Source organism: Miniopterus schreibersii (genome assembly GCF_964146895.1).
Source record: "Miniopterus schreibersii genome assembly, chromosome: 2".
NCBI lineage: Eukaryota > Metazoa > Chordata > Mammalia > Chiroptera > Miniopteridae > Miniopterus > Miniopterus schreibersii.
The window spans coordinates 128,123,597-128,146,306 of record NC_138102.1 but is presented as its reverse complement, the minus strand read 5'-3'; the positions used below and the strand labels follow the sequence as shown (position 1 = coordinate 128,146,306).

The following is a 22,710-nucleotide window of genomic DNA, read 5'->3' as shown; positions in this document are numbered from 1 at the left end:
ATATACAGTAAGTAGCCTTTTCAGATTGGACTTTTTAAATGCAGTAATATGCATTTATTTTCCTCCATGCCTTTTCATGGCTTGGTAGCCCATTTCCTTTTAGTGCTGAGTAATACTCCTTTATCTGGATGTGTTACAGTTTATCCATTCACCTACTGAATTTTTTACCCATCTGCCTATATTTTGGTTGTTTCCCCAGTTTTGGCACTTATGAATGTATAAACATTCAAGTGCAGATTTTTGTGTGGACCTAAGTTTCCCATTCCTTTGGTTTAATATCAAGAAGTGCGATTGCTGGATTGTGTGGTAAGAATTTATTTAGTTTTTGTCAGACTGCTTTCGGTCTGTTAGCCAGTTACCTTCCCAGAGACAACCATGCTTAGGAGGTTCCTATGTATTCCCATAAAGGCTTTCTATATGCACAAAACTAAATATTACCTATTGAAATATGTAAAGGTATGTAAACACTGTTCACATCTTGCATTTTTTACTTAAGCTGTCTTGGCACCTCTCCCTCAGCATTCACATTAACCGTAACCCCAATCCTGAAATTGAACCCATATCATTGTATGGATTACTGTAGTTTATTTATCCAGTTCCTTATAGATATTTAGGTTATTTCTAATCTTTTTTTATATCGAGCACTGTTGCAATAAATATTCTTATGTATATTAATAAAAAGAATATGTTTAGTTTTTAAAAAAAACTCCTAAACTATCTTCCAAAGTGGCTGTACCATTTTGCATTCCTACCAGCAGTGAATGAGAGTCCCTGTTGCTCCCCAGCCTTGCCAGCATTTAGTGTTGTCTGTATTTTGTTTTTTGGCCATTCTAATAGGTATATGATGGTACTCATTTTAATTTGTGTTTCCCTGATTTCATATAATATGGAATATCTTTTAATATGCTTGTTTGCTCTCTGTATATCTTTTTGGTGAGGTGTCTGTTCAGGTCTTTTGCCCGTTTTGTAACCAAGTTGTTCATTTTCTTACTGTTGAGTTTTAAGAATTCTTTTTTTAAAAAAATATATCTTTATTGATTTCAGAGAGAGGAAAGGAGAGGGAGAGAGAGAGACAGAAACATCAATGATGAGGGAGTCATTGATCGAGCCCACAACCCGGGCATGTGCCCTGACCGGGAATCGAACCCCGATCGCCTGGATCCCAAGTCAACGCTCAACCGCTGAGCCACGCCCGGCCGGGCGTTAAGAATTCTTTGTATATTTGGGATACCCATCCTTTATCAAGATATGTCTTTTGCAGATATTTTTCTCCCAGCTGGTAGCTTGTGTTTTCATTCTCTGGATATCCCCGTCTTTTATTTGTAGTTCTAGAATTAAGTGTATTTGCTTCTCACCCCCAGTCTTTAATGTTATATCTTCTTCAATTTTTTGTTGATTATCTGAAACTCATTCTCCACTCGATCACTCAGGCATGCTCGGGATATTCTCTGTAAAGTTTTACAGGTTTATAACTCTTTGTCTCTGACCTTACACTTGAAGGACACTTTGGCTAGATTTAAAATCTTCATCTCGCATTTTTTCTCCTTTGGGTATCTTAAAAATGTTACTGCATTGTTTTCTAGCATAAAATGCTGTTGCTGTTTAATACCAGTCTGATTTCCTTTCCCTTATGGGTGACTTGGCTTTGTGTTTATAACTTTTTTATTATGATAACTTTGCATATTTTTGTCTGTTTTCCATGTTTCAATGAATTGGATTTTCTGGAGTATAGGAGGAGGTTTCTGTGAAGGAGTAGGATAAACCAGGATAGCTTTCTTAGTTTTACGTTCGAGGGCTTTCCCTTCTGTTGTTATTGGTGTATCTGTTTAGCCACTTCTATCCCTCAGAGGTAAGCCTTGTTCAGGAAGGTTTTCTCCTCCAGCCCAGTGTCTCTGTGAGCTTTACAGGCTTAAAATTACATCATAAGATACATTTTTTATAGTATTTTCTGCGATCTGTTTCCTTTGGAACTTTGCCCTCACCTTCCTCCTTTAATACCAGAAACTTCTCTCTGTCTCTGTTATTCCTGTCCTGCAATTTGGTTTCAGATTTCAAGAGTTTTTCGCCTAGTGTGGAGCTCTGTCCTGGAAGGGTTTCTTTGCTGGATGCTTTGACAGACCTGAGAGTTTAGTGCTTCACAGTACTGTTTGCTGCCTCAGGACAGATTTTTGCACTCACCTGCAAATGGGAAAGCCTTTCCCTTTTTTCTTCCAGTCTCCACCAATGGTACAATACTTTGCTTTTGGGGTATTTGTAGTGATTTTTTGGTTCTGAGGGTTTGCAGGGTACTCTGTAGTCCCATTCACTTCCTGTTGCTCTGTTCCACACAGTTGCTGCTCCTGCAGTGTTGGCCATGTAGCCACGTTCCCTCAGAGTCTTAAGATTTGAGGGGATTCTCTTTTACCTACTTTTATTGAGGATGTAGTATTGCTGAGGGTGTAGTTCTTCTGCTATCCCTGTTGGTATATTTAGCTTTCAGGAGTTGTCCTTGGGAGATTCAAAAACTGTGCTGCCACCACAGTTATTACACAACTAACCCGTCATTTTATTAGTGTAGTTGTGACCAATATATAAGGAGCTTGAATTTCTTTATCTCTAAGTTTGAGTGATTAATTTAGGGCAACATATAAAATTGTATATTTGTAACATCTTAAAAAAATTTTTTTAAATTTAACTGATTTTTAATTGTTCAACTACAGTTGACATACAATATTATATTCATTCCATGTGTACACCCCAGTGATTATACATTATATAACTTAGTAAGTGATAATCCCGATAAATCTCATACCCATCTGACACCATACTGTAACATATTAATATAGGAATTATTTAACATTTTTGTGTGACCTGTTGGGAGTCATGTGTAAATGTAAGGTGTGATTTTTGTTGTTAACATTCTTCTTGATTTTAAATGTGCATAATTTACCTCTGGTTGTAGTGTTAAAATGGTATAGTCTCCTAATGGAAACTTTAGACTAATTGCGGTATGGTAAATAAAATGATCAGTAAACAATTTTTAAAGTACACATGGGGAAAAACCTGTTGAACTTTTATTGACATGAATAAGCATAATTGAAGAAATTGTTTGATTGATGGAAATAAGTATGTTCAGAGAAAAGTTAAGGGAAAAAAGAATGAAATCATTTAATTGTTTATTTTCACATGTAATATATAATAATTTAATCTTTGGATGTTTTATAAAAGAAACGTGAAGCTTTAATATGTGGGTAGGAATTATTTGTAATTTTTAATTTGCCTGATTGTCTTCCACATAGCAAGTGCTAAACAAACATTTTTAGTGTAAATATTATGGGAGGGGACTATTAATATTTTGTAATTTTATTATTAAAGATTATATAGTCTGCTGAATCTAACCTCAAATTATGGAAATCCAAAATAAAATGATCAATTTCTCACAGGAACTGAAGTTAAAAGATGAAGAGTGTGAGAGGCTTTCTAAAGTACGAGATCAACTTGGACAGGAATTGGAGGAACTCACAGCTAGTCTATTTGAGGTTGGTCTATTTACATCTTGGCCAAAAGCAAAGTCTTGATTTTTATATGTTGGTAGAGTTGATTTTTGAGGGAATCTTGAGAAAAATATGCTTAGCTTGATGCATATTTATAAGTCTTTTAAGAAAAAATAAAAATTTTAAGAAATGTAGAGTCTGCAACTTAAAATGCTGTGAAAACGAAAAAACACTATGGGCTACCAGTATCAGGTTGTTTAAAAATGCATGTGTGGAAAGAAAGAGGAAAGTTTTAATTTTTATTTTTACCAAGTACTGAGGGACTGCTTTAGAGTAACTGTATATGACTCCACAACAAAGATGGCAAACCCATGATGTATATCTGGTATGGGATGATTTGAGGAATGTTAGGAGGTACATCAACTTGTTAGAAGGTACATCTACTTGTTAAAAGGTACAACTTTTTATCTCCAGCCTGCCACTGGGACCAAAATTTTTACCCAGCTCAGTGTTTCTCAATAGGGGTGCCATTGATATTGTAGGACATTTAGCAGCCTTAGTAGTAGTCGTGGTTCTCCCGGAAACAGAACTAATAGGATGTGTGGATATACATAGCTACATATACATGTATACAGAAAGGGGCTTATATAAAGAATTGGCTCATGCGATTATGGAGGCTGGTAAGTCCCAGGTTTTGCAGGTTTGTTGGCAGGCTGGAGACCTAGAACGGCCAATGGTATAGTTCCAGTCCAAGTCCAACGGCTTGAGGACCAGGAGAGCTGATGGTGCAATTCTAGTTCTGAGGCTGACAGGCTCAAGACCCAGGAAAAGTTCATGTTTCAGTTCGAGTCTGAAGGCAGGAAGAATTCTCTTTTTCTGTGGCGATCAGCCTTTTGTTCTATTCAGGCCTTCAGCTGACTGCATGAGGCCTACCCACATTATGGAGGGCAGTCTGCTTTGCTCAGTCTACTGATTTAAATGTTATCTCATCCAGAAACACCCTCATAGAAACACCCAGAATAATGTTTGACCAAATATCTGGGAAGCCCCTGTGGCCAGTCAAGTTGACAAACAAAATTAACCATCATATTTGGTTTTGCCTCCAAAATGCTAGATACTCCCTGATCATTTTGACAACTTAGCCATGAGGGGTGGGTAGAGGATAGTACTTCCCTTGCTGTTAAGAATTACTTCAATGTTTAGGTTAGCCTCCAGAAATGTTCCTTATCAAAAACATTGATGTGTTACTAGAATGACTAATGTTATTATCACTTACCAATATTTTTTTTCTTAAAATCTTGTTGTTAAAACTTCTAATGTAATACAAGATTTAAGGGGAAAGTTTTCTTCTTCCTTTATTTGTATTTATGCAGCATCTATTTCAGTGTTGGATATACATATTTGCTCACTTAATTGTAATCCTAATATATTTTGTAGGGTTTCCCTCCCCCAGTAAACCTCTTTCCATGTTACTGCATAGTCAGTGCAGTGATAGAATAATTTATCAAATGCATATTCCACAGTTTTTATCATTACAAGTAGCATCGCAGTGGATATATTCCGATATGTGAGCTTTCCGTGTGCCTTCTGCTCCACACCTGTTCGCCCTCTCCTTTTTTGAGGGGTCATTTTCTTTCATGAACATTTAAAACCTAATTTATTTTTTGTTTCGTTAGCTAGTTATCAAAGAGGAAAAGAAATTTAAGGTGGAGGAGAATGGGAAGTTAAAGATCTGGAACAGGAGCTGTGTGACTTGTTACATTTTTGTGTGTATAAGGGTATATAGAAACAAGAATTTTTCTTCCAATGTTGGCTAGCAAAAGAAAATTTTGTAATGATATGTGGATACTAGATAGGAAATCAAATATGTTATACTGCTAATGTTAATTTTGATTTCTTACCTGTCTGCCCTTAATTTTAGCCCTGCTTAGCTCTACCCTTCTCTACTTACATGTATATTCTGTTAGATGAAGTAGAAGGAAAACAAACAGAAAGAAACTGTTTCCTCTCTCTAGCAGGATTTGAAGAGCCAGAAGTGCAGTTTGTGCAGTTAATGAAAGAGTATATCTAAAATATATAGTTTTGGGGTCCCTAACCTGTTCCTAACCTTACAATGGCTAATAGCATTGACACTGTAAACTTTCTGGGAAAGAAATTACACTGATTAAACATGATTTTAATAATGAAGAAAGTTGTATTTAAACCAATTATGTATGAATTTTAAAAAATGGTGCTAGCCCGGCCAGACGTGGCTCAGTGGTTGAGCGTCGACTTAGGATCCAGGAGATCGCGGTTCGATTGTGGGCTTGATCCCCAGTTGGGGGTGTGCAGGAGGCGGCCGATCAGTGACTCTCTCATCATTGATGTTTCTCTCTCTCTCCCTCTCCGTTCCTCTCTGAAATCAATAAAGATATATTTAAAAAAACAAACAAAAAAACGGTGCTAAAAGTTTTTCCTCTGGTCTTAACTGTGGCTTCAGGATCTCAGTTTACCATTCTCTTATGAAAAGATTTTTTGCTTGCTTTTTACGTATATGTATATATGTGTATAGTTTTAAGAGTTAAAGATTCTGAATAAAATCAATTTGTACAGTTTTGGTAAACTTAACATGTAAATTCAAATTAGCAGTTTATTATGTATGATGAATAATCTTGAATATAATTATACTTTGTAGCAAAGTTGAATCTTAAAATTATCAAGTAGAAGAACTCAAGTTTTATATGTGTGTGTGTGTGTGTATATATATATATATATATATTTTTTTTTTTGTAGTATCTCAGATTTTGAGATAATACTATAAAATGAAGTCAGTTGAAAGAATGCTTTACAAAGAAGTCTACATTTAATGTGGGAAAAGAGATAGGTAATCTTAAGATTTTTTTAATATTTAGTCTGCCAGTTTTAGTAAATTTTTATGCTATGTCTAGTTTTTTCTCCATAATGCTGTGAGGCATAAAGTCTAAATTATCATTTTATCTTTGAAGTAAATGAGGCATCAATAGCCTAAGGAGCAATGCTAGGACTCAGATTCTTGCCTTGAGTACTATAAAAATCTTAAGTGGCTTTTGTCACAAGCCACAGAAAAGGAGTCATCATTGAGACCCCTCCTCATCCCACCTTGAACCTGTCAGAAGGTGTTGTAACAGAACCTCGAGAACATAAAGCAGTCCATCTGCCTTTCCGTTTTGATACAAACACTGTCTTCCCAGTCACCCTCATTTCTTACCTAGATCAGTATATACCAAACTTTTTATTCATGTACCTGATCAGTAAAAACAAAATTTGAGCATGTACCTTAATTGTGATGAAGATACCTGATATTTATTGAGTGTTCCCTGTGTGCTAGGCACTGTTCTAAGAGCTTAATACTTATAAATTATATGCATACACTAACATTCATAATAATGGTACATAAATTATAAAACAATTTTGAATGGTGAGAATTATAATGCTTAAAATTTTTTTAATAGTACAAAATATTTTCTTCTCACTAACTTGTGTGTGCATTTACTTACATATTTGGTGAGGACAGTGTGATTGAATATGTTACCTTGTTTTTGAAAATCTTGTTTTAACAATTTATTATCCAGATGAAGGTCTGGTCTAAGTGTTGTTGTTTTTTAAAAAATTAGATTTAATGCTGCTGATAACTCACAAATATATTGATCCAAATGGAAGAAGTATATCTTCTATTTTAAGTCATTATACTAAATTTTCAGTTCCATTGTCAGCTGTATGAATGTTTTTCAGAGAATTCTCTATTGAGTTTCTGTCTTCTCTAATACCAATAAACTGTTTTTGTAAATTAATCAAGTTAGGAGTAACTTGTACTTTGGGGGTAATTGGGTTAAAAATGATCTTTTCAGAGTTTGTAAGTATAAAGATTTGAATGTTTGTATAGCTTAGAGGTCTGCAAACTACTTCCTGCAGGGAAAAACTAGTTTATATCTACTTTAGTACAGCCTTGAGCTCAGGTTGTTTTTTATATTTTTAAATGGTTGAGGGGGGAGGCTCAAAAGAATATTTTGTGACATATGAAAACTAGATGAAATTCAGATTTAAGTGCCCATCAATTTTTATGGAAATGGCCACACTCATTTGTTTGTGTATTATTGTCTGTGGCTCTTGCATACTGCAACAGGGGAATTGAGTAGTTGCCACAGAGTGTATGGCTCACAGAGCCAAAACTACTTATTGTCTGGCCCTTACAGAAAAAGTTTGCTGACTCCTGGTATAGATTATGCTTCTGTCATTTTCAGCTTCAGAGAGATAAAGTGATAGGAAATTTTTCAACTTTTTTTTGTACCTACCTTTTGATGTCTTTTGTCAATGTGTAAAATCCTATACATTATCTTTTTAGAGACTGCTTCTCTCTCATTCTAGCTCTCTCTTTTTTTTTTTTTCCTTCTAGGACTCCAATTACATGTATATCTTTTCACTGTGTCCCTTATATCTCAAGGGGAAAAGTTACCCCTAATTCCAGCTGACTTTTCTGGGTTTACATCTTTCATTGGAACTTGGGCCCCAATCCTTCACTATTTCATTTGCTCTCTAGTGCCTTCAAACATATTAAATAAAAATTGTCCAGTTCTCTTAATTGTTCCCTTTGGGAGGTTTGGCCCAACTTGCATAGTCCACTCTTAATGAAAGCAGAGTCCATTTCTAAACATTTAAACAAATACTCTCTCCATAGCATGAGTTACTCTGCATTTATAGTTAAAACATCACTTACCTTGAAGAGTCAGATTAGATATGTTTATTATTTTGAAAATATCTACCAAATAGTTTTATTGACAGCTACTTAATCATTACAGAAAAAATCAGCAAATCTCAAACATTTGTTATGTTCACAAGAAAAGTGCTCACCTTATTGAATTTGACAGCTCTTAAGGGCTTTGACACAAAATAACCAGCACAGTTGTTCATGAAGATTTTCACAGTTAATCCCATCTCATTATAAAGCACTGATAGTAAAGCTTCTTTTATTTAAACTAACACAGTCTGTGAATTCACGTTCTTGGGCACAAACTGCAATACACTACAGTACTGTAAAATCAAATGAACAAATAGAAGTGCCCCTGTCACACTCAGAGGTGGAGAACTTCCCCTCTTCCACGTTGCCCTGAACAGTTTACAGACCTACTGAGGGTGTCGCTGTCACACCATTTATTAAATATCTTTCAAGTTAGTTCCTTCCCTCTCCCCTCCCCACTTTCTCCCTTTTTTCTTTCTCATAAGCTGCAAGTTGAATATCGAAACTATATGTTCTTAGACTCCAGGGGATAGTCTTGAGCACCCTATATACTGTTCCAGTCCATCTTTAATCCTTTATAGGGGTTATTCCATACAGCAGACTAATCTTTTAAAAATACAAGTTCAATCATATTCCTCTCTTTCTTAGAAAACGATAAGACTTCATACTGCACTTAGAATAAAATCTAGACTTCTTGCTCAGATATTTTAATTATTAGAACATAACCAGGATGTAAGATCCTTAAGAATGGGGACCTTGTCTTTTTTACTAGTGTATTATGAGCACCTGGAACAGAACCTCATGAAGAGATGGTGTGAATAAATGTTTGATGAATAAATACTGTGTGAATAAAAGGGAATTAAATACCTGGAATTTCATATTTGTGGTACTAAAAAAATTAAGACCCCGTTAAAGGGTAAACTGATTTGTCTTTTTAGATTGCTCTGTACAAAATCGTTACACAATAGCTGTGGATTTTTTTTTCATTGAAAGTTCTAAGGCTTCTCAGCTATCATTTCTATAAACTGCAACACTATTGATGTTTTAATATTTTTACTTGTCCCTTCTGTATGTTTTTGCTGTAACTAGTGTGTGTATATGTATATATAGTGATATATATATAGTGATCAAATTATAAAAACCTAACTGCTAGAAGTTGGGTTTAACATATATATATATATATGTGGGTCATATATTTTCTTTCATCACATTCACAGCCCTTTATTCAACTATGGATCAGAGTGATTGACCCCCATCTTGGCTGCCTCAGTGCTAATAGGTACCAAAAAGGGTACCTGTTCCTAATTTCTAATAGTTTGTCTATCTGTTCACAACTGCTATTTCAGTAGTTGACATTGAATATTTATTTTCAGGCTAAATTTTGGTAGTATATTGTTGCTTTGATCACTTACTAAGATGTTTTTGAAAATAAATGCTGAATACTTTATTTCCAAAATTTGAGATGTTAACTTTTTCAGGAAGCTCATAAGATGGTGAGAGAAGCAAATGTCAAGCAGGCAACAGCAGAAAAACAGCTAAAAGAAGCACAAGGAAAAGTAAGTTTTTTATTGCTTTTAATTGTATAAAACGTAAAGAAATTAGTGATTATATTTTTTATTTTAACCACAGCACTAAGTTTTATTAGGGATTTCATTAAGGTTAAATCTCTGGGATTGAAGGAGTTAATTAGGGAGCACAAAGCCCATGAAGTCTCCCCAGATTTCACAGTGAGCCACCTGCTCAGGCTCTTCGTGGGGTCGCTGCCTTGTTCCAGGCACAGGTCACTGTAAGGATGCTGCTTTGGCCCCATGGGCCGGTAGGAGGGTAAGTCTTCCCCACCCAAGACGTGAATAGCATGAAGGCTACGAAGCTGAAGAGGTGCTTACACATGAGACTCCAAGAAACGGGCATGGGGGACGTGTCCACGTGGTTCCTGATACACACATCTAGGTCCCAGTGAATGGTTTCACCCCAGTTCAGCCTCAGGTTGGGGTGGTCCCAGACTTATCACAGATCCCTCTCATGCTGTGAGTGGTCACGGAGCTTTGGGTAGATGCCATGCCCCATGCCATCATCTGGGTACCCTTTGTAGTCTTCTACCTGTGTACTGCATATTCTACTTCTTGGCAGCAGCAGCCCATTCTTCTGGGGTCTTGGGATAGGGCCCAGGGCCATGTCCTTGGTAAAGTGGGAGGCTGTCCGTCCACACAGTGGCGCCCGTTCTGGGCTGCCCTTTGCAGCCTTCGGACTCCCAGGACCCCCGCCCTGGCCACCACCATCTTGACCTTGTTCCCATTTCCTAGTGATTCTTGTCTTAAAGATACCTTATCAGTTACTGGGTTTGTTCTGATTGTGAAAGTAGTGCTCATTTTAGAAGGTTTGGAAACTATAAAGGAGGAAAGAACCTACTACGTAGATAAAGTTAATAGGGAGCTTTTGGTGTCCATTTATAATAGAACCAGGGGACTCAAAGGCTTGTGAGTCACACGTATTACCAAAAGGATTATATAATTACATTTTAAAGTTAATAGGATTATATAATTACATTTTAAAGTTAATATTTATTTTCTTAATTTACTGAAAAAAGCCACTGAAATGTTATTAGAATTTACTGTTTTAGGAATGAACTACAACGAATCATAAACTATTATATTTTGAAGATTTTGAAAATTCACTTAAACGTTAGACATTTTGATAATTTCTAAAGTTTCACTTGACATTGTGAATAGCAGCTGAATCTAAACCGTGTGGAAACATCAAAAAACTTAGTTCTCCTCCCTTCCCTCCTCCCCAGGAAATACAAATTAAACTTACATTTCATCTTTGAAAGGGCAGTATTTTGACAAAATTGCTAACCGTTAGCTGCCTCTGTCATTAACTATATTTAGTATATGTGACCGTGTTGATTTCTTTCCAAGATTGATGTACTTCAAGCTGAAGTAGCTGCATTGAAGACACTTGTACTGTCCAGTTCTCCAACATCACCCACACAAGAGCCTCTGCCAGGTGGAAAGACACCTTTTAAAAAGGGGCACACGAGAAATAAAAGTACAAGCAGTGCTATGAGTGGCAGTCACCAGGACCTCAATGTGATACAGCCATTTGTAAAAGACTGCAAAGAGGTAACTCGTCAAGGACTGTCCCCTCTGACTCTGTTGATACTTATTTATTCTCATCAATGAGGTGTCAGTTATGATTTTTGCCAGCAAAATTTTTAGCAGTATTAAGATGGGGGAGGCTTAATCTAGAGCTGGCTGCTTTCAGGGACTCTTCAGTTCCATTCTCTACCTGGCTGACTTTGGAGTACCTGCTGGAAACTTGGTAAGTTTATTCATCTTGATTTTTCATTTAAGGAGCAAACTGTCATGTTTTGCATAAAGGAGAGTGGATGGTTTTAATGATCTGGCTAGTTCAAATTTATTGCTAGGGTGCTTTAACAAAATAGGAGTGTAAGAGGTGTGTGAAAACAGGGTGATTTCTTGAAGAATAGTATGTTGCTTTTCACATAAATTCTGGGAGAAGTAGAATTAAAATCCTAGAGTTAGTTCAGATAATTTAGCACCAAAAAACAGAACTAATGGAAGCCTTATTATTTTAAAAAATATAAAGATAACTGAGATAATGGGGAACTATATTGAACTGTTTTGAGTAAAAATTGTATAATTGTATTTTACTTAATCATTGCATGTGATGAGAATGCATTTCCAGGGGGATTGAGCAATAATTTATGGAACAGCCCTCTCGTTTTTTCTTAAAAGCTAAGTTTTACATTGTTGAATTCAAGTCCATTAATCTTTAAGAATATGTATGTGCTCATTCAGTTAAATTTTTATGCAGAAGTCAGGACTTTATTAAACTGAATAACCAAGTTTGTTAAGTATTTTAATTGAATTCTCTTTTGTTTAGTTATTATCAAAAAATGCTGTGAGAGAGAAGTTCAATACTTGGTCACATCTGAATGTAACAAAATATAAAATTCACATTGGTTTTTGTTAAATATTTTGTTAAATATGATTTAAAAAGTGAGAAACTTTTTTTAGTCATAACTTTAATTTATTTGAATTTAAATAGCATTTTTTATTGGTTTGTACAACCTGTATTTTTGCCACGGTTTCTCAGTGTGTGTAATTGTACCTTTTTTCCTGACAGAATTGAAATGTTTTTCACAGGAACATTTTGAAGTTTTGTTTTTAGTTCATGAAATCTCTTAAAGTATGAATAGGCAGCATATAACTTCAAAATAATAACTTTTTGCCTTCCAGCTCTATCCTGGTTTTGAATGTTTTGTGAAAAACGTGTCAAAAAGTTTTATTAGACAAAGGAAACATGTAAATTTGACCTGTGTACATCTTAATAAAAGATATAACAATCAAAGAGAAAGTGAAACATAGTCATGTTTCTGTAGGGCATTCAGTCCTGACTTTGGCAACATTTAAAACATGCCTGAGTGACCCACACCCACGTGCATAATGCAAGGATTTGAGAGCAAGTCTCTTAGACGTGAACTTGAGCGTTTACTAGTTTCCTGCTCCATAACCTTGCGCAACTTACTTTCTCCCTCTAAGCCCTCGTTTCCTTTTCTGTAAAATGGAGATCATACTGTCTATCTTGCATAGCTGTGAGGATTAAATGTTTACGAAATGCTTACTATAGTCCCTGGTAGAGAGTCCATTTTTAATAAATAGTTTAAATCACTGCCTTTAAAGTAAAATCTTTCCTTAGAGCACCACTTACCTGCTGTGGCGTTTATGTCCACTAAAGGGTACATTTTACAAAGAAAATTAATTTGAAAATGTAAGTATTACCTATCTGCTAATATTTTTATCCTTTTGCCTTTAGCTTTGATACAAGGAATTTATGGACTGGGATGAAAAACTTTCACATTGAGACTGCTATTACACACCTTAAAAGAAAGTCTGTAGGAAAGGTTGGATACAGTCAGCCTTCCGTTGCTTTCCTGTAGACACCTGCACCTCTGACTCAGCTCTCCCAGAGGTCAGGCTGTGTCCGTGCCTCATCTGTAGTGTGCCCAGTGCTTCTGTACAAGGGCGCCTCAGATCAGAGCTGCAGGACGATGCCCGGGGATAGGTACAGCTTTGTGTGCTCACAGGTGGTATTTTTAGGGAGAAAATACTTGGGAAAAATTTGTTAAAAGGGAGGAGGGAAAGAGAGGGACAGCTGGAAGAGTGAATAGGAAGCTGGTGCCATCCTGGATTATTTTTGATAATTCATTTGGTGGTTACAGGGTGTTCTTATCTAAATAAATGTTATATTTTAAGATAGTCAATTTAGGAGGCTTATATGTGCGCTGCTTTTAGTCTTGCTGTTTATACAATAAGCACTTTGGAAATTCCTTTGGAAATGCCTTCAGGTAATAGTAGAACAATTTGTATCATTTTGAACCCCAGACTTCTGGTTTCACAATTTAGTTGGTTTCAGTTTATTGAAACACTTTATTTAATTAACTAAGGTCCAAATTAATTTTTGATTATTTTCAGAAAAGACTTGTCATCAGTTCTTATATTCAGAACAGTGTACATGTATGTCTGAAGAGGAGCTCCACAAGAATTTTTGGGAGGGATAATGGTAGCATCGTTAAATACCACTGTAGGTGCACTGAAAAGGGCCAATTAGTCATTTGGGAGTTTCGATTTTTTAAAAAGAAAAATTGCTACCAGGTATTACAACTAATCAAGAATAGTTCAATCTATTATTTTAAATGAAGAGTATTTCTTTTTCAGTAATGTTTAAATAGGTTTTGGTTTTATAAAGTAATTTTGTATTTGTATCTTTAAAAAAGTTATTTTGTGCTTTCTTTTGGTTTGTCAGGCTGACTTGTCTCTGTATAATGAATTCAGATCTTGGAAGGATGAGCCCACAATGGACAGAACGTGTCCTTTCTTAGACAAAATCTATCAGGAAGATATTTTTCCATGTTTAACATTCTCAAAAAGTGAGGTAATTAACAAATTTTAAAAATAGGAATGCATTAGAGTTGTTCCTACACCTTTTACTAAATCATGTTATATATTCTAATCTCTCTCACATAAATTGGTGTTGTAAAATGTCATGTTTTATCATTTTTCCTGTTCCATATTAGGACCTTACTTTCTTGGCATTCAGGTGCTGAACATCTTTTCTTACTTGAGCAGAGGATCATTCACGCTGAAGTGTGTTGCACTGGAGTGAAGTATTAACTATGTACCAGGGTTGAGGCTCACTCTTGAGTCTCAGCCCAGGCTTCAGTGTGAGGGAACTTCTACATTCTTGGGTGCTGGGTGGGTTTATCTGTACTTGATAAAAATTTGTATTTAGTTTCTTCACCTTTAAAATGGGAAAAAAATGCCCACCTTGCCTATGTCATAGGGCTGTTAAGAGAATAAAATGAGATGAATTAAGTAGATAAACAAAAACTTTTAAAAATATAAGGCCCTATACACATGTAAGGTCATAATTTTAATTTGTTCTTATGCGTGGAAGGTTTGTGTATAGATATCCTGTCAATCAGTGTGTAAGATAGTTAACCCTAAAAATCATGTTGTCTTTAGAGAATTTACTGGTAATGCACTCGTAAGAAGTTAAGATGAGCAGAAAACCACTTTTGCCATGTAGATGTGTTGTTCCTTGCGGCTCTGTGCCTGCTCAGGTTGGCCATTTAGGATTAGTAATTTTGCCACCGAAGTTGTTTGCCTTTTTCATCGGTTGTTTATTAGTTGCTACCATCTCCATCTGGGCACTTAATATTTGATAATTCTGTTAATTCTTTTGTAGACTCACTCTGGTACACATAAATGCAAGTTGAGAAAATACATAGCTATTATTGGTATATGTTGCTGCCTTATGAATGACCAATATTACAAATATTGCATATATTTAGCAAAATAAAGCATCAGGATATTGTGGGTCAGGTTGAACAGAGACTGGAATTAATGCCTTTAATCCTCTCCCAGATAATGAGAAAAGTTATTTAGCTGTAACTGAATTGCCTTTCATAACAATGTTTGAATTGTAAAAGAATTTAAACCATGATTACATGGTTTCCTTTTTTATCATTGGCTAAGGCCAAGCTAGTGGAACTTCGGGAAAAACATTTTAAAAATTGGTTTACTGTAGAATACAAATTTGCCATATTTCTGCCAGCATAGTGTCTAATACTTTTTATTTTTTTAAAGTTGGCTTCGGCTGTTTTGGAGGCTGTGGAAAACAATACTCTGAGCATTGAGCCTGTGGGATTACAACCTGTTCGGTTTGTGAAAGCTTCTGCAGTCGAATGTGGAGGGCCAAAGTACGTTCTCAAAACCTTGTCTCCTACAAGATGCTGAGTTTTTACATCTTTTTGTGTTGTATTTATTTAGTTCTTATAGTTTTAAATGTGATTAAATTTCTTGTCAGCTTTCTATTTAGAGTCTGTGCAGCTCAAGCACAAATCTCCAGACAGTGTGGGATAGAGCATTTCAAATTAGAGTCGAAGGAGAGCCCTTTTAATTACAAATATATATATATATGTTAGGGATCCAGGTAGACCAGGTGTTAGAAACTTTTTCTTTAAACCGCATGTCGTGACCCGTTAGTTAATCATGAAGTCACTCTAGTGGGTCATAAGCAGATTTTTTGTTTGTTATACATGTATGTATAGTTTTGTGTCCTCGGTTTCTGTGTTAAATATTTTATCCCAAGGGTCACCATCAAAATTAGTTTGGGAAGACAGTGATTTAGACCAAGTCTTATCAAGCATGAAAAGAGGTACCAAAAAGACTTAATTGGCCCTCTCCTTTCATACTGTCATAATAAAGGATTCTCACTTTGGTAAATAATCAGTTCTGTCTTCCAAATGTGAGAGATTTGGCAATTATAAATCTTGAGAAGTAGGACTCCTGCATTTCATATCAGGGCAGGTTTTTTTCCATCCAGTCCTAGGAGGAAGAAAGACTGAAATCAAAAGTACCTAAAACCTTTGGCACTGCTGTTTAAAAAGTGACTTGGAAAGATTTTGAGGAAACTGCTTAATTGGTGGTTTAGAACCAGATGTAGGTGAAAGGTTAAGGTTGGTGGTATAGGGGCAGGCTGTGTAGCCATCTCAAATGGTGATAAAGAAAAGTTGAATTTATTTAGGAAGAAGGGATGGGCATGCTCCCCTAGTGGGGAGCGCGCACTGGGTCCTTTGTCCTGAGCGTATTTATCTCTTTCTTGCAGGTAGGAATGTTAGGGGAGCTCTCAGAAGAGTGTCTCAGGAGAATATTCTTCAGCTTCCAGCTGTGCTCTTTCAGGGTCATGGTCTCCACTGATTGGTTGGTCCCAGGGCAGGGGATCTTAGCGTGTCTGGTCCTGAGTCAGCCACTGGGCACCACTTGTCTGATTTTGCTGCTTTTCTGGGCCTGCAGCTGAAACACTAGTGAGGCCTAGATGTTATCTTTAGTTAGGAAAGCTCAGGGGGTCTAAACCGCACGACCAGCTATGTGCTAGGGGAAGATAGATTACCTTGCGGACAAGGTTCTTGTTTTCCCAGTTTCACCCCTTGTAGGCTTCTGGGGCTTCCTGCCTGGGTGAGTTTCTGTCCTTGCTCTACTCATGTCTGTCTGACAATAGGGGACTGGAAAACTGGTAGAAGGCACTAAGTGACTCGTCTGGGTCACTTTGAAGGCAGGGGAGGAAAAGGCTGGTTGAGATTCACTGTAGGTCTGTGTTAAAGCCTGTGTGGGAGTTGTATGATTCTTCCTGTTTCCCATTTATGCAAATTACCTTTCAGTAGGATCACAGTGTTGGTATTTGGGTAATCACTTGTGGAGGGACTTGGTCATGCATTTGCTCTGTGAGCCACATACCCACTCAGAGTTGTGTCCTGTTCTGTACTCCCCCTCCCACCTCCCTGAGCCACATCTGCAGCACAGTGGCCTCTGAATTTGGGGGAACATATTTACATTCTTAAATTCTAGTCCTTCACAAACACCCAAGTATTTTTATCCTGATCATTAATGCTAGCAGTTTTCATGCTTTTAAGGGCTGTGTTATACCTAATTTTACATATAGCATATAGTAGTTTTTATTGTAAAAATTTTAAATTTGTGCTTGTGTAATATATCACATACATGTGCAAATAACATGGGATATCAGTTAAAGTGGATTTATATAGTATGTTAGTAAAATAATTATATAGATTAAGGTCAGAGAACAGTTTACATAGCTTAAGGATTTTGTGCTTGTGGGAATAGGGCCAGAAGCCCATTTTTTGTTCAGTGCATATTTGGTGGAAAACACTTGAGGGAAGATACTGTCCTCTTTTATGGAATGTGAAGTGTGGCCCTGAAGGCTGCCATGGACTGGGTTAGGAAGAAAATCCCTAAGTGAATGGCAGGTGCTCTGGGAATTTTGAGGAAGGCAGTCAAGTCAGTCCATTGGTGGTGGTCAGTGTCTGTTCTTGGAGGAAGGGAGATTTGATCCAGGGTGTGAAGCATGGGTGGAATTTGGATAGAAAAAGAACAATACATATGACTGAAAGCCTAGAACCAAGGAAACGGTGTGTTCAGAGGGTGGCGAGTATATGGAGAGGAAGGATGTGACAAATCTAAAGAAAGGAAATTTAGGAGACAGATGTGGGTGGGGATGGGGAGAGACAAAGGAGTTAGAGATGACTGAGCAGAAGAATGATGTGACCTTTTGGGAATTAATCGGAAGGGCTCAGCTTTGGGGAAGATGATAGGTCTGGGTTTAAACAGGTTGACATCCCAAGTGAAAATGGAAGCTAGGATTTGAAATCTTGGAACTGGAGCTGTGAACAGATATTGAGGTGTAGTGTAGCATGTTAACAAAACGTTGGGATTGGAGGCCAGAAGACTTAGCATTGAGTCCCAGCTCAAATAAAAATACATTGGCTGTGACAGTTTACAGATGGGTTTAAAAATGAGATAAGTTAAACACTTTATTATTTCAGAAATTGATGCTGAAAATCACTTTAGCAGAGCCTTTCAAAATTAGACAAAAGAGTAGACAAACAGGTATAGTCTCTTTCTAGAAGGATAGTGTGTAAATTTATTTTTATCAGTGTGATGGTACTTTTTTTTCTCTTGTGTAAATTATACTTTTGAAAGTTCCAAAGATTTCCAACACTTGTGCCTTAAATTTTTTGATCTTCTCTCCCCCCAAGCTTGCATAGAGGTAGGGGCAAAATGTCTTTAATTTTAGAAAACTAAAATTTATCATTATTTTACAGAAAATGTGCTCTCACTGGCCAGAGTAAGTCCTGTAAACACAGAATTAAATTAGGAGACTCTAGCAACTATTATTATATTTCTCCATTTTGTAGATACAGGGTAAGTAAATCATGAATTTTAATAAACCTCACTGTTATGAGACATTTGATTATTTATGACATTTTCTCCTTTTGGCCTAGATCACGTCTGTGTGTAACTTTTTTACATACATTCGATATATTCAGCAGGGACTTGTGAAACAGCAGGATGGTGAGTGTTCTTCATTTATTATGAAATGTTTACCTAACAGTTCAGTAAAAAGTGTAGGTTACAGTGGTAATGTTCAAATAAACTTTATTATTGGTATATTTATAGAGTCTCTTTTATAGTTCTAATAAAATGTGTGGAGAGTTTGGGAACAAATGTCTCTTTTAAAACATTGTTTTTAATCCTTATATTTGCTTCATTTTACTCTAATTTTTTTTTTTAATCCTCACCTGAGGGTATTTTTCCCCCATTGATTTTTAGAGAGAGTGGGAAGGAGGGAGGGAGGGAGGGGAGGAGAGAGAAACATCGATATGAGAGAGACACTTTGATTGGTTTCCTCTGGATTCAACCTGCAACCGATGGACGTGCCCTTGACTGGGGAATCGAGGCCAAGACCCTCAGTCCAAGAGCCGATGCTCTGAGCCAAACCGGCCAGGGCCATTTTACTCTAATTTTGAGTTTTAAGCAGGATCAGTTTTAACTCCTAAGACATATATGATAAACTAGATAACTGTGAGGGGAGTACAAAGCTCATTGAATTTACTCTTTAAGAGATAAAAATGAGCAAGTGCTAGACATGGTCAGATTTATTTTAATTGGTGAAAACCATGAGGAACTAACAATTTTTTTCTGTATTTTCACATTAATAAAGCAGTGTGAATTAATAAAGTAGTCATGAGGATAATTCTGAATGGAATAAAGATTACTGTATTCTAAGACAATAGAAACATGCAGATGATCTGTCCAGGAGATATTCTTAAATATAGTCTTTCATGGTCAATGATGGTTTTATAACTGAACATCTTAAGTACCAGGCATAAAAACAGATGTGGCCTGACAGCTCCAAGCAGTGCTTCCTGAGTACACATGATTGTTGTAAAACAGAATCACAGACACTGGGCTAGGGGCAAGGCCCTGCCAGTTTTGTATTTGAAGTTGTGGGAAATTTTCCTGTTTATATACTTTTTAGACACTGAACATATTCTTATACTTAAAAACTAAGAAGCCTTCTATCTTTATCAGGTAAACCAGTGAACTTAAGTCTATGGAAAAATTAGTCATGCCCATAAAAACTTAGTTTAGCATTTCTCAAGCTCTGGTATATTGAAAACAGTCATTTATTTAGAATCCCATGTAACTAGATTTTAATGCCTAAAAGAATAAAAGTGAAAACTGTCTCTAATTAATGTGGAATTTCAAAAGGCTGTGTAGCATAAAAGTAGTCTTTCAGCTGTACAATGCTTTTTATGACTTTAATAAAATTGAAGTCTTTTTAATCCTGTTGGTGGGTAACATGATTTAAGCTGGAGAACAGATGACTTGTGTTATGTTCAAGTGTCAAGCATATTTTTTCTCCTTGTTAAAATGATGTTTTTGTAGGGAAGGCTAAAAGATAATTTACTTTATGTAAATAGAAAGAAAGAATCATGAGCGATGCGGTGATGGTAATGAAAGTAATTTCTTCTCTGGTTTCCATCACTCTTCTACTTCACAGTATTTGATACACATCATATACCGTGTGGGTTTGCAGTAAATAAATATTATTAATGTAAAAATCTGTTTATTGGCCCGGCCAGGCGTGGCTCAGCAGTTGAATATCGACCTAGGATCCAGGCGATTGGGGTTCGATTCCCAGTCGGGGCTCGTGCCCAGGTTGCGGGCTCAATCCCCAGTTGGGGGCGTGCAGGAGAAGGCCGATCGGTGACTCTCTCATCATTAATGTTTCTCTCTCTCTCTCTCTCCCTCTTCTCTCCTCTCTCTGAAATCAATAAAGATATATTAAAAAAAAAATTTAAAGAATCTGTATATTATCTGTGCCTGCAACTAAGTCAAGAGCAAGGTTTTTCAGCCTTTGTACTATTAACATTTTGAGCTGGATAATTCCTTATTGTGGGGGACTATCTGGTACATTGTAGGATGTTTAACAGTATCCCTGAGCTTTACTCACTAGATGCCAGCAATGAAAAAATGTATCTAGACATTGCCAGATGAACCCTTGGGGACAAAATCTCCCCTGGTTGAGAACCACTGATCTAAATCAGTCTAATCTGATCATATGTCAGATTTTATAGTCTGAAATACAGAGTTATCTTTTTTCTACTTACAGAGGGGGCTCCCAAGAATAGAGATAATGGAAATTTACTGGTTATCCTCTACATTTATTTTTATTTCTAATTTGAGCCATATATAAAATTTTCACTATTAGGCACAAAGAATGTTATTGAGTTCTCTAGACTGTCTCGCTTTCCTTTTCACTCTGTTAGTATTAATGAAAAGTGAAACAGCCAAGATGTAGCAAACTAGAGCAAGAAGATCTAGAAGTTAGAGAGTAACTCTTGCATAATTGAGCATTAAGTGTAATTACTTATGAAGGCAGCAGCATTGCCATTTACTCAGGACCCTGAAATGTCTACTTTCTGTGGGGCTAAAGTGTGACAGTCACTGATCTACCTAACAAATAGTTGTAGCAGACTTCTGAGTACTGCTTATTTATTGATAAAACTGGGATGCTCATGCCCCGATTGCAGGCTCAATCCCGGGTGGGGGGTGTCCAGGAGGCAGCCGATCTGTGTTTCTCTGTCTCATTGACATTTCTCTCCCCCTCCCCCTCGCCTCTTTCCCTCCCTCTTCCTCCCTTCCTCTCTCTCTAAAAATCAATGAAAATATTAAAAAAAAACCTGGGATGCTCACAAGTGTATGAAGAAGTTTGTGTGAAATAGTGATAGAATGTCTAAGTATTAGGTACGTCAGTAGGAAATGCCAGTCGGCACTTCAGCTAATCTTAAATTTTCAATGAAACAGGTTAAAAATAATTAAGATGGTGTTTTAAGATTTATGTGTCTCTCTTTTCTGTTTGTGTAGTTGACCACATGTTTTGGGAAGTTATGCAGTTGAGGAAAGAGATGTCACTGGCAAAGCTGGGATATTTCAAAGAGGAACTCTGATCCTCTGCCTAGGACCATGCAACAACCTCCCTGATGCCTGGAAAATGGCTGAATATTCATGGTTACCTGATATTTATTTCCACGGTGTGGGCCCCAGACTTTTTCCGTCTTGCAAATCACACCAAGAAGTACTGTGATTTCTCTTAAACTGGCCTGTGCTGTGTTTGCTTGTTCTTTAGTTGAACACACTATAAAGAATTACAGGTGTACTAGTGATTGTAATTTATAGTCGCAAAAAAAGCTAAATAAATAAATGTTAGATTGAATGTGTTTTTGCTTTCTCTTCTAGCTCTGACATAGCATGAGGGGTCAGCTGAATGTATTGAATTACAGTTTTCAAACTGCACAGCAGCTTGCGGGAGGCAAGGAAGAAGGTTGAGTGGACAGGATCAGATTCTGTGTCTCCACTAGGATGACTCTGTTTATATATATTGGGATTAAAAACAGGTTTTCTTTAAAGAGACTTCTGCCACTAAAAAGTTTGAAAGCTACTGTTTTAATCATTCTGTTCTTGGTAATTTAAAGAATCCCTTTATTATGGTGATTAATTAAATATAATAGATAGAGGACAGTCACATTTTATCCCAGAAATGCATTCTTGAGCATCTTGATGTAACATATCCATACTTTATATATGTTGAGCACTGTAATAGGCATTGAAAGGATATTAAGATAAGGGATTTGATGTATGCTCAGGGAACTTTGCAGGGGGGTGTGGGTTGAAAGAATGGTACATGAGGAGTATACACTGATCATAGAATCACTTGATCTGTAAGTTCCAAATTGTAAAACTGAGAAGCTGTTTTACATGTGGAAAAGCTGTTTATTAAAATTATTTTTAAAAGGAAAGAGATTCATGGTAGAAGTATAGCAAGTATAAAAAAGCAAAAAGAAGAAATGACAAATCAGTCTCCCCATCTAGAGGAAACTACTGCTAATGTTTTTTAAGAAGAATGGCTTTTCAGCTTTCAGCTACTTCCCACCTGACACACAGTTCTGAAACTAAAAGTAGACTTTCTTTATTTTTCTACACATCTTAATTACCCCAAGGTTTTGTTTATAGGATGTTAATATAATTTGATTGT

General features: G+C 36.5%; 1 protein-coding gene and 1 pseudogene across 3 annotated transcripts in view; one reads left to right on the top strand and one right to left on the bottom strand.

Annotated features, from left to right (window-relative positions):
* The window catches only part of RAB3IP (RAB3A interacting protein), a 56,812-nt gene extending 34,921 nt beyond the window's left edge, over window positions 1–21,891 (top strand). For both annotated transcript variants that reach the window (XM_081130986.1, XM_081130987.1), the window contains 8 exons: window positions 3,423–3,518; window positions 9,705–9,782; window positions 11,145–11,348; window positions 14,056–14,184; window positions 15,399–15,511; window positions 18,434–18,533; window positions 18,614–18,683; window positions 21,543–21,891. In XM_081130986.1, the coding sequence (XP_080987112.1) occupies window positions 3,423–3,518; window positions 9,705–9,782; window positions 11,145–11,348; window positions 14,056–14,184; window positions 15,399–15,511; window positions 18,434–18,533; window positions 18,614–18,683; window positions 21,543–21,625 (873 nt within the window). In that variant the 3' untranslated portion in view covers window positions 21,626–21,891. The remainder of the gene's footprint in view (window positions 1–3,422; window positions 3,519–9,704; window positions 9,783–11,144; window positions 11,349–14,055; window positions 14,185–15,398; window positions 15,512–18,433; window positions 18,534–18,613; window positions 18,684–21,542) is intronic.
* Window positions 9,909–10,505, bottom strand: LOC308553576 (NADH dehydrogenase [ubiquinone] 1 beta subcomplex subunit 8, mitochondrial pseudogene; annotated as a pseudogene). Its single transcript has one exon. The product of its transcript is annotated as an NADH dehydrogenase [ubiquinone] 1 beta subcomplex subunit 8, mitochondrial pseudogene (transcript).
* Window positions 21,892–22,710: the final 819 nt, after the last annotated feature.